The sequence below is a fragment of the Orbicella faveolata genome, unplaced genomic scaffold (assembly GCF_042242905.1).
Source record: "Orbicella faveolata isolate gen_17 unplaced genomic scaffold, um_ofav_v1 contig_2, whole genome shotgun sequence".
Lineage (NCBI taxonomy): Eukaryota > Metazoa > Cnidaria > Anthozoa > Scleractinia > Merulinidae > Orbicella > Orbicella faveolata.
The window spans coordinates 29,975,001-29,987,650 of record NW_028301547.1 but is presented as its reverse complement, the minus strand read 5'-3'; the positions used below and the strand labels follow the sequence as shown (position 1 = coordinate 29,987,650).

The 12,650-nt window shown below is 39.2% G+C and overlaps 2 protein-coding genes across 2 annotated transcripts in view; one reads left to right on the top strand and one right to left on the bottom strand.

Moving 5' to 3' along the window:
- Window positions 1–1,902: 1,902 nt before the first annotated feature.
- Window positions 1,903–4,612, bottom strand: LOC110064001 (histamine H2 receptor-like). The gene has a single exon (XM_020771006.2). It carries the CDS (start codon window positions 4,477–4,479, stop codon window positions 3,544–3,546), a length of 936 nt encoding a protein of 311 aa, XP_020626665.1. The 5' UTR covers window positions 4,480–4,612; the 3' UTR covers window positions 1,903–3,543.
- A 6,474-nt stretch (window positions 4,613–11,086) lies between these two features.
- LOC110063961 (tubulin-specific chaperone D-like) overlaps window positions 11,087–12,650 on the top strand; it is a 32,089-nt gene continuing 30,525 nt past the window's right edge. Inside the window, exons 1-3 of the mRNA XM_089290759.1 lie at window positions 11,087–11,425; window positions 12,299–12,349; window positions 12,508–12,605. Coding sequence (XP_089146885.1) covers window positions 11,233–11,425; window positions 12,299–12,349; window positions 12,508–12,605 — 342 coding nt within the window. The 5' untranslated portion in view covers window positions 11,087–11,232. The remainder of the gene's footprint in view (window positions 11,426–12,298; window positions 12,350–12,507; window positions 12,606–12,650) is intronic.

Here is a 12,650-nt window from a genome sequence, read left to right as displayed (position 1 = left end):
GCGTATATTATATCATAAAGCATAAATTACTTAGCCGTTACAGAACATAAGCGTGCATGTAAAGAATGTTTGGCAAATTCAACATATTATAGCTTTGAAGTGTGTCCACCATTTTGAGTAATCAAATCCAGCACGTGTCAAAAACACGTTTGTCCAGTTTGATCATATCGTGATGTCAGTGCTTTCCCATTGGCTCACAGCCGAGCCTTTTGTTCTTTCGCTTTATAAGTGCGACACCATCCGGATGGTTGGGTGGCCAGTTAATTTCAGCGCAATGTACATATCTCATAATTTCTCTTAAAACAATACCTCTTCGATATATAATCACGTATTCTTTCTCAACCCCCCCCCCCCCTCTCCAATATGCCCCAACATCCTATCACAGTCTGCATATACCTACACAGCCTACATCTCATTAATCCCCTACATATATTTACACATCCTACACCTCATTAATCCCCTACATATACCTACACAGCCTACATCCCATTAATCCCCCTACATATGCCTACACATCCTACACCTCATTAATCCCCTACATATACCTGCACAGCCTACATCTCATTAATCCTCCACATATACTTCATTAATCTCCCACATATACTTACACAGCCTACATCCCATTAATCCCCCTACAATATACCTACACAGCCTACATCCCATTAATCCCCCTACATATGCCTACACATCCCACACCTCATTAATCCCCTGCATATACCTGCACAGCCTACATCTCATTAATCCCCCATAAATACTTCACTAATCTCTCACATATGCCTACACAGCCTACATCCCATTAATCCCCCTACATATACCTAGACATCCTACATCTCATTAATCCCCCACATACACCTACACAGCTTACATCTCATTAATCCCCCACATATACCTACACATCCTACGTCACATCAATCCCCAACATATACCTGCACAACCTACATCTCATTAATCCCCTGCATATACCTACACAGCCCACATCTCATTAATCCCCTACATATACCAACACAGACTACATCTCATTAATCCCCAACAAATACCTACACACCCTACATCTCCTCAATCCCCCCACATTTAACAAATAAAGAAGCCCCGACTGTGCTCTGTTCTGTTGTAAAGCACGCAGGAAGCGGTAGAGCACGAAAGAAGTGTAGGGGAAAACACGAGACGTAGTCGAGTGTTTTTCCCTACTTCTTGAGTTCTCTACCGCTTCCTAAGTGTTTTACAACAGAACAGAGCACAGTCGAGGCTTCTTTATTTGTTTTATGATGAAGAATCAGATAATTTCCCCACGCATTCGGCTGAATTTTCAAACCAAACTTTATTTTCCAAACGAGCAAAAGTCGCGTCAGCCGTTCACTGTTCTCTGATAAAGCACGCTAAAATAAGCCAGTCACAATCCTTGTTAGAATTGTTCAAATAATTTGATTGGCTAACGAAGCGACAGCTGTCAATCACAAACTGGACTTCAGCTAAGCTTTCAGTTTCGAGAAGTTTGAGCGGCTCTCGAGGGAAGAACGATGCCTTCAAAGTTCGCTTTTAAGTTAATTTTTAAATACGGATCTCAAGGCAGGTAAAGGTTTATAGTCCAGAGGAATCCGGCCGTATTGTGGCCCATGAAAACGAGCACTTTTCCAGTGGAAATTACGAAACGCGGAGCTCAAAGCTTGTGGATGTAAATGCGAAATGCCGGGTTGAATTTGAAAGGAGCTACAGTTATTTACGGCTTGTAGCCGCATGCAGCAAGATTGCCCGAACTAGCGTAAAAGTTAGAAAGACTTAACGGCTCCCACTGGTTCTACTTCGAACACAGAAGAGAATATCAGAGCAAGTTTTGCACTGACCACTCGTCGGTTTACTTCGCTGAGATGACCGGAGAACGAGCGTCACTACACTGCATGTAAGTGTTGTTTGAGCAAATGAGCATTTTTAATTGTAAATTTACAAAAATAAAGCTTCTCATCATAAACAGAGACAGTTCAATTGTTTTCTGTCGTTGTTTTATTTCTTAGTATAATTTCTGCCTTCGTAACAAAATTAATGTCTTTATTGAAGCACTGTTTAGGTTGAGAATTTGTGAATTTCGCTACAGCTGTACATGTTTTGTCGGCGGGAATCTAGCAAAACTTGTTATTTTAGTACAGTTTTAACACTACTGTTGCTAACAATGGTCTCTGTGAGCCATATTTACTGCAGAAAAATAGCTCGCTTCCAGTGCGTTTGTCTGAGTCACAGGGGGTGTTTAATTTGGGTCAAATTTGTCAAAATTCCGAAGCAAAAATTTGGAAGCCAACTTACCGTCATCAACCCGTGCTCTGTTCTCTGATAAAGCACGCTGTTTCAGCCAATCAGAGCGCGCGTTATATGGAAACTTTATTATAAATACCTACACAGCTTGCCTTTCATTACAATCGGTTCTGGAGTCATTGCGCATCATATTCAGTGGCTATCAACTCATGCAGAACCAAGCGGTCTTAAGATTTCTTGGAACAAGTATAAATTGACTATTTGTGCGTGATGTCATAAACAAGTTTCCTCTGCCTCTTAGATGTAGTGCAACATCAAAAAGAAATGAAATAATATACTATTAATATTCTTGGAAACTCTGATGTGTTTTTAAAGATGGTAAAGTTTTGTCTCATTTCATTTAAAAGATTTGTATAACAAAAATACTCTAGCCTACCTAGCCTGGTTTCAGGTTTTTAACATATACTATGTGCCCCTCTATGATTAACTTTAATCAGGTAGGAACACGCATATATAGCTTTAAAATTATTGCGGTCAGTCCTTTGGTATGATCTTTTTGTTGACAAACACTTCTTCTCGGTGACAAAACTTTTATGACGACCGGCCATTTTTAAATTTTGGTCTATGCGGCTGGCTGTCGTTCTAAAACACACACAACCAGCTGACAGCCATGTTGACATGTTTAATGTAGTTCAACAAGAATCTTTGTCCATCTGACGTGCGTCATTTTCTGTCCCTCAGTTTTAATTAAAATGTCATTTTTTTTGTATTAAAGTTTAATGTCACTCGCTTGAAACAACATAATCAGGGAAAAATAGTTTTTCTTACTCTAATTAAAAAAATGTTTTTTTCCTTCTCCGTCTGGCACCTTTTCGCCTTCATAAAAGGTCGAATACCGGTGCCTCGCCTAAACGTAACATTCTACTGGTTCTGCATTAATAATAAAAATAAAAGAAAATAAAGCAAAACAAAGTAAAAAGGGAAGGTTAGATCATAGAAGTCTTGTAAAGGTGTTTCCAACAGCAAAGGGAAGGTTATAATCAGGACATTTACAGTAATTTGCTTTTTTTTTCCAAGTTTTTTTTGAAGATTGTTATATTGGCAGGTCTGACTCAATGCAACTTGCTTTAGGATTAAAATATCACTCTGGGTTTCCGCGCGTTTCTTGATAAAATAACTATTTCAGTTAACAATGGTTCATGGGAACACGTATAGACCAGTAGCACTTTTATCAGTACGATGTTTCTTCTCGGAAGAGAACTAATTAAACTGAGCTGGTAAATAAAATGGAGCTGTGACCTATTGAAGAGCGGTATTCGTACATATCGGCGATAATTTTCTTATAATTGCAATCACCCTCATGCGAATTTCTCTAATACGCCAGCAATAAACAAAAGGGTTCAATGACGAGTTGAGAAAAATCACCAGTGAAGTTAAATTAGTCGCTAATACCACTGTCGCAGTGTATCCTTGAAAAGCAACGGCTATTAACGCGCAGAAGTAGGGAATGTAACAGGCTATAAGTAAGCCAAACACGCCCAACATGCTATTAACGGACCTTCGGTACAGCGCCATGTTTAAAACATTTCTGGGTTGCCTTCTAAGCACTTGATGGCTGGCGATTCTAGTTTTAAAACCTCTGAGTGTACAGTATATCCTAAAGTAGCAGGAGGAAGTGACGACGACGCTTAAAAGGCCGATAATTAATCCACTGATCTTGTTGATTCGAATATTCCACATGCGGGAAATTGCCCATACAACGCTACCCATCCACATCAAGAAAAGAGTCAACCCAACTTTTGTAACCGTCACCACCAGGCGATATTTCATTCCAAGACGTAAAGCGAGGTATCGCTCAATACTTATCGCTGTCATAGTTATAAAGGACACTGAACAAAAGTAATATGCTACTGCAGCGTAAAAAGGTTGAACCGAACAGAAGAGATTGAGATCTCCATAGAGAGTTGCTGTACCGGTGGCAACTTGTAACGGTTGTGCAACCATTCCCACTCCAAAATCGGAAAATGCCAAGCTGTAGAAAAGTGCTTTTGTCGGCGAATGAATCGAGCGGCATTGATAAAGAGCGAATAAAATGACTGCATTTCCAGTAACAGCGAAAATGGAGAGAACAACATTTGCGGTGCATAAGAAGATGTACCAGTGTGAAGATGATTCTCTAATAAACTGATATTCTTGGAAATCTTGTCTCGAACAAGAGTGATTCCAATCTGCCATTAGAAATACGACAGTGGTACTGACACGCTTCCAGCGTCTGCTATGCGAATATTGCTCGTGTGTTTCAAAGTTTCAATGGCCGGATCATCTTTCGCTCACTTCTCTTCAAGTTACTGTAATAAGAATACGCGCCAATGTCATCTCTGGTAATTTTTAGTTCAGTTAAAAACCATATGCACATAATAATTGGTTTTCTATGTCAACATAAATCTGAAAGATTTTCGTCCAACCTATTAGAATATTCGATTTTACATTTGAAATGACGGTAGAAATTCTTAACTCAAACAAAAGTAAACAGAATCCCAGCTTTGTTTTTATTTTTCTTTCGTATTCAGAGTTTCCCACCAAATAAAGAGGAATGGCAAAGCAGGTGATAAATGAAAAGATTTATTGCATCATATATTTCAGTAGCCCTTTTTCAACTCGCCTTTGGAACCTTTATTACTTATGACCATCTGAAATGAAAGTTCTTTCCTCTTATGAAACTTCTGCCCATAAAAAGCGGCAGAAAAGACCGGGGAAATGTATAATAAAAGGTAGTAGAGGAATGAATTTAACCGGTATTGAAAATGAGCTTGATGCCTAGGGTATTTCGCTATAACAAATTATTCTAGCAGGAATCAAGCAGTTGGGGAAGAAAAGATCTACTCTGGGTAAGGATTCATTGGTTCCTTTGATGCACAATAATCCGAGCGATCTTGGATTCCGTTTTTTAGTCAAGAAACGCAAAATCCATTTTAGGATTTAATTGAGTAGTTCGATTTATCAAGGGCACCCAATGTTTGTTTCGGTAAAATTACCTGTTAGGAAGGCTTTTAATGTCTTTTGACTTTCTACGAGAATTGTCACAACAAATTTAATTCCTGCTTCTTTTGTATTGATAAAAAGATCATTTTGGGTCCCGAAAAAAGGCTAGCTATGATTTTCGAAAAGGCTTCGAGAGATGGACAAAAAAAAGCCCTAATAAGTTCCAGCAGATTTATTTTTTTATTTATTATAGCATTTTTAATCGAGCAGATTCAATTTCCCCTTGAAAAGATTTTATAGTGCGGGCTAAAATTATCCTGCGGAGCGTTAATAGCACTCTGAAGTATTTGAACTTTTATCTCAATGGACAACTGTATTTTCAATTCCCACAGAAGCCTCTGATTCTGAGAATGTGTTTTGACGCTTTTGCCAATTGTATATCGGGAATGGGCTAAAAAAACCCTGCCTATATATCTAATAACACAAATTCAGCAGCCTTTATATCTAGAACCTTGATCTCTTAATCAACACGTTTCCGATATGAATGCGACTAAACCATAAATCCAGCTTATTGACCGTTCTTCTCGTTTTTAAAGACTCACTGAATTATTTTTATAGTTTTATTCCTGCCTAATTAGAAATTACAAGCAAATATAGTACTGTATATGAAGAACATGTGAACCAAGCTAGGCAGGCCAGAGTAATTTTATTTTCGTATCTATAAATCTCTTTTAGCTTAAAGTAGGGATTCATGAGATGTAGGCTGTGTGGGTATATGTGGGGGATTAATGAGATGTAGGCTGTGTAGGTTTAAGTGTGGGATTAATGAGATCTAGGCTGTGAAGGTATATGTGAGGTATTAATGAGATGTAGGGTGTGTAGGTATATGTGGGGGATTAATGAGATGTAGGCTGTGTAGGTATATGTGGGAAATCAACATTTGAGATGTAGGCTGTTTAGGTATATGTCTGGGATTAACGAGATGTAGGTTGTGTAGGTATACGTGGGGGATTATAAATTAGAAATTACAGGCAAATATAGTACGCTAAATGAAAAACATGTAAACCAAGCTAGGAAGGCCAGAGTAATTTTCTTTTCCGCATAGGTAAATCTCTTTTAGCTTCAATGAGGGATTCATGAGATGTAGGCCGTGCAGGTATATGTGGGGGATTAACGAGATGTAGGGTGTGTAGGTATATGTGGGGGATTAATGAGATGTAGGTTGTGTAGGTATATATACGGGATTAATGAGATGTATGCTGTGTAGGTATATGTGGGGGATCAATGAGATGTAGGTTGTGTAGGTATATTTTGGTGATTAATGAGATGTGGTCTGTGTAGGTATATGTGGGGGAGTAATGAGATGTGGGCTGTGTAGGTATATGTGGGGAAGTAATGACATGTGGGCTGTGTGGGTATATGTGAGGGATTAATGAGATGTAGACATAATAGTTAATTATATATTTGATATTTTTTAAGGGGGGCGGTTGAGGTAAAATACTTGAATTTATATCGAGGAGGTATTGTTTTATTACAGATAAACAGAGACGGGGAGAGATATGTCCATTGCGGTGGAATTAACTAGCCGCCCAACCATCCGGGTGGTGTCCCACTTATAAAGCAAAAGAACAAAAGACTTGGCTGTGAGCCAATGAGAAAGCACTGACGTCATGATCAAACCGGACAAACGAGTTTCTAAACACCGGCGGGATTTCATTATTCAAAATGGCGGGCACACATTGTAAGGTTATAATATGTTAATTTGCCAAACATTCTTTATATGCACGCTTATGTTCTGTAACGGCTATGTAATTTATGCTATACAGTAATTTAATATACGCGGTCACCTTCTGTATCTTGAGTTACAATAGCTGCATTAAGCCCTGATTGATGAGGTTCGTTCAAGGTTCTCTCTGCCATCTAATATTTCATGTTCCAGCGAAAGAGTGGTTCAAATTCGTCGACAACGTATACCGTCTACGAACGTCTACTAGCAAAAAAATTTCCGGCGCCTCGCCGCCGAAAGCATCACAATCTACAATGTTATTCCATCAGATATCATTGCCTCCGCGACGTTTAGATTTGAGTTCAATTAAGTAGCGAGGTCCTCGAGAACTGGAAACTATGAAAAGAGATTAATAACTTGGTTTGGAGAGGGAAAGTCGGGAAAGCCCCGAGGTAGTATCAACTCACCATGTTCAGTTACGTGATTGATGACGATGGCCTAAAGTGTTCAAAACCTTCAGCTATCAGGAAGAAGAAGATGTAAACTTTATGGCGTGTAGTTATGTGTCAGAAGATGAAAAGGTATTGCATCGGTGAAGTAACGTAAACGAGGTGGTTGCAACAGGAGAAGACATGAAACCTCAGAACCGAAACGTTTGACGACATAGCTGAGTTTTAAAGAACTTTAACGAAGAGCTGCAATTATTGTCTACGTTTTATTTTACAGGATACTCTCATTTGCGATCGATCGTTCTTGGGATGAAACATGAGCAAAGCACAAAAGCAGTCCATCTCAGGATAAGGGACCTCACATGTCAAAGGAAGCTTAAGCAATGACGACGGTGACGCCAAGGAGTAAAGCTGAATTTTTATATATATTTTACTTACGATTTTTCTGGATATGTGCAGGATACTTTTGGCTCTAAAACTTTGCTCAGGCTAAATATGTAATGACGGCGTTAAATTCCAAATGGAAAGCAGTTCGATTCGTCTTTCGCACTCTCCGAACTACGCAGAACTTGGTCATTTCACCTTTCAGTGATTTCAAGTTGCTATTTTGCAAAGGACAGCTCTGAAAGATACTTAAAAGTTTATCACGCAGTTGCTAGTTACTCCTTTTGTTTGGTAGCGTTCATTGCCGTTGTAGTTTGCTTCACGCCCCGTTCACACTACCCAGGAAGAATTTTTATGACAATGTTGATACCCAGGACTTTTTTAAAAAAACTCAGCTTTATTTTTACGGTTAGGCTTGCCGTCCAGATTAATCCGTCACGAAAACGGAGCTTTTTGGAAACGCTCTTCAAACCGGAGGAATGTGAAAACGCTGGATTTTGAAAACGGACCTTTTCGAAAACGATGGCGTCGCGTTTGGGTTTTCCTCAAACAAAAATCCAAATTGACCGGTGATAATTGTGTTTTTAAATTCCTCCAGCGCACTGCGGACTGGGCCTAAGCTTGCTAATGAAGTTAATATTAAGTCAGAATGCGTTCTTCAATGAGTCCAAAGAGACTGAGAAATCAGATGAGGTCCTGCACAAAAGAGAAATGCACCATAAATAGACACCATAAATATTTAGGAGAGATCAGGTGCTTTTTCCACGGTCCTGCACTTAATGGGCTCCTGATTCAGACTAGTGCAGCCTTGTGCAGGACCGTGGAAGTCAGAATGCGTTCTTCAATGAGTCCAAAGAGACTGAGAAATCAGATGAGGTCCTGCAAACAAGACACTACTCAGACCAACCCCCGCACCGACTGTTTCAGGGACCATTTGAAGCAATCAGTCACAGTTTTCAAAGTATAGCATTCTAGATAAACGTTGCAGAATTGCTCTTGGTTATTTCTTTATTTATCCATTTCCCATTTCGCATAAGGCGTTCTCTTGTCACATTTGTATTGTCTCTCTCTCTCTTCTTGGTAACTCTTGGGAGCAGTAAAGAGGGTGATAAAGGGTGGGTGGCGGGGGTCAAGATCACGTTTCACGGAAAATAAATTGCTCCTTGCACGATTTACGAGAAATAAGATCGGCATTTCACGTTTCACGAAAAATATTGCTTTTTTTGACACGAACTTACGTAACTTATGATATTAAAAAAGTTACGCCCGAAGCACAGTCTTGTTAGATGTTCTTATCATCCGTCCGCTTCTTGTTCTGCGCTCAGAATTGCTGGTTTTCAGTGTCACGCAATTCAAAATAGATCAAAATAAAAATCAAAACCGGTCAATAGATAGAGTCCAGAATCTGGGAAATGAAAGAAGGTAAATATGCAAAGACTCTCGCCAAAATTCTGGTCACAGCAATTTTTCTTATGCGAGATATGCGGAGAAATTTTTTACCCAAATTTATAGAGATTTGTACACAGGCAGTCCAAGCTCTCTCTATGAACCACGCGAGCAACACAATATGGCATCGAATTATAGGGGTTTATATGGGATTTTCTACAAGATATCCATGGAGGTAGTTAAAAGTGAAAATTCTCAATAAAAATAGCTTACCTTATTCCATACGTGTGTTGTTTGCTCCCGGTGTGGTTATTTTATCGACTGAACTTGATTTAAGCGACTGTTTTGAATTCCGGTTATTGAGAATTTTCACTTTTAACTACTTTCATGGATATCTTGTAGAAAATCCCATATAAACCCTTATAATTCGATGCCATATTGTGTTGCTCGTGTGGTTCATAGAGAGAACTTGGGCTGCCTGTGATTTGTACGGAGACGCCATGCTGGTGCCCATCCGTATGGGCACCAACATGGCGGTCGGAAACCAACAAAAACATCTGTCACTGAGTTTTGCTACAAAAGCGTGAATTTATCCCCCGAGGAACTCTAAAACATTAAAATAATACTTTCTCTAAGACATGAACTGTTCAGATAGCCAAGTTCCCTTTAGCCCAGTCAAGATAGCCAAGTCACTTTTTTAACCATCATGACAGCTCTCCACGCCGTCATGTAAATGCCGCATCACGCAAAAGCTCAGGAACTCAAGCGTAGTGTATCACAAAACCAAGAACCCATTCGGAGCAAAAATTTGTATGAATATTAGTTTTCAGCTGCTCTTATACATCATTTAAGTAAAATCTCAGGAAGATCAATAGTTTTGTAGTTCGAATTTTAGTGACGTCATTTGAAAACCAGCTATGAAGAAATCATGAAGAGGAATGATTGTCCTGTCACGGTCACGCAATATTGTTAATTACTGTCGAAAATAATAGGACACAACGGTACACAACCAGAATTACGGTTCGCTACTGATAAAATATTTCTTTCTCATTCCAGAGGGGGACATCGGGGGGTTCTAAACACCGCAACACCGCAAAAAGATTTAACGAACACCGCCTCACCGCAAGAAAAGTTAACGAAACACCGTCACCCCAACACGTTCTTTTCGCGCCATGATTCGTTCACCTACACTTAAAATAATACTTTTTATACCTCAACAATTTTCCACAAAATAAACACATTGTTTCTGTCCTCGCTCCTCCACGTGTCTACCGAACACTGAGCTCCGGGTGGCAGAGGTCGAGTTCCCTGTCAAGTTACGTATAAATGAAAACAGCTTCGGATTGGCAGCCGAAGCATATTGAAGATTGACTAGAAAGCGATGATCTGTATTTTTTTTATATAAATTATTAACCTCAATGGAACGTGTTTGTCATAAATTAGCTCCGATTAACAAAGTTTACATGCTAAGTTTAGGTCAAATTTAGCATCAAAAACCCCAGCACCGCAAACAATTTCATTTCGCCGAACACCGCAGCGTGAAAAACACAAACATCGCACACCGTAGGGTTTGAGATCACCGCAACACCGCAAGTTGAGATTTTATTCACCGCATCACCGCATTAAAAAAACATCAACACTGCAACACCGCAAATTTCCATGTCCCCCTCATTCCACGGAGAATTATTTTGGAAAATCATGGTTCACGGCTCCTAATGAAATTACGATTCACGAGAAAAAAACAAGCCATTTCACATTTACGGGAAAACAAATTAGGCCATTCACGAATCACGAAAATATCCTTTACCACCCTCAGTAAATGGTTACTGAATACCGACAAATGGCTACAGCAACACCACACCTTGGGTTGACCAGCCCTTCGCGAAGTCTGGACGCTCGGAGACCAACCGCTGACCGAAAGTCTCTGGGCGGGCAGGAGGTGGATAGCAGATCGGTAGTGGAAGGATCGGACAGTCCGGAATTATTTGGTATTGAACAAAGCAACGATATTTGCAGTTAACAAGGCAATAAGTTCCAATTCCCAGCACTTGACGTCGCTACATGACGACCGTGTTGTTTGTCACTCAAGGGACTGGTAACTGGACCAAAATAAAAATGGCGGTCAAAGACGAATCGCTGAGTTACAGTCTGGATCATTTTACTGAAGTGCAAGAAGTAACAACATTGATCGAATCTATAGGATCTATATGCCATGATGATATCTTACTAGAGGCTGCAGAAGAACGATTTATTGGTAAGTTCGCTTTGTTTTTTCTCCTGTTTACCTGTCAAGATATACTATGCTGCCCTTTAGTCAGTCTTGTCCATGCATTGATGCTATATTTTAAGTTTTAAACCTGGTTTATATACCCCCGTAATTATAGCTTAGCACCTTGCAGTCGATAGTTTAGCTGATGGGAGAACAGCTGCCTAACTTTCATTTTTTGTTCGATTCTATAGCAAATTTTGTGCATTGACAAAGCACTAAATTTATTGCTATCAGCTGTGCCTTTGAATCGAAACAATATAAGCGAACTGGCTTCAAAATCCATCGTTAAAGAACAGTGTCAAGTTCAACAATATATAACAGATGCATTCATTCATTATTTAATAATTATATGTTCTGATCTATTTTGATTATAAGGGTAACATTTATTGATTGATTGAGCTATTAAGACGCCTTGGTTTCAAAATGAGTGCAGTAAAAAGAAAAAAAGAAAAAAAAAACATTCTGAAAGAGAGAGAAAAAAAGGATTTGACTTATAACTTGGAAAAGGATATGAAGCTGTGGGTAAATTAAAACCATGCTTGGCCTACATAGTAGACATTTCCTTTCCTAAATTCATTTTCTAGGTGGGGAGATGGAGCAAGCATGTGAGTGAACGAGCTCACCTGGGGTTAGCAAAAAATGGGGAGAAGTGGGAAGTGGGTGAGCCACCTGCTCCATATTTTCACACTGGCTTGCAGTTCTGTTCCCTTTGCTTGCATGTTTGTATGAGACACCTACATGCAGTGCCAAGACTTGATCATTTTGATACACAGAGAGAATGCCTGAGTTTAGACAGTACAATTTTAAAACTTCTTTTTAAAATAAACAAATTAGCTAACATATAATCTTTCTTTGCAGTTATACTGAATAATTACCAAGAGCAACCACATCTGCTGGATCCGCATTTAGGTACATGTGAAGCTGTTTTTACAAGTTGTTGTTGTTGTTGTTGTTGTTGGCATTTAAGATTGATTTTCATTGTTGCTGATGTGGCTCCAGCTTTTTTTGTGTGTGTGACTGCCTTGTGGTAACTACAAAACACATTTTATGTCTTATTTTATTTTCAGAATGTCTTGTACAGAAACTGCAGCATATAGTGCGTGATCTGTCAAACCCAGTCAAAGTGATAAAGCAGGCCTTTAAATATCTCTATCTCATAAGCAAGGTTTATATGCAAAAATTGATTTTGATTACTAACCAGTAAAATTAC

Bases quoted from the DNA above. Each gene is read 5' to 3' on its own strand.
- LOC110064001 (XM_020771006.2), bottom strand. From the start codon at position 4,479: ATGGCAGATTGGAATCACTCTTGTTCGAGACAAGATTTCCAAGAATAT.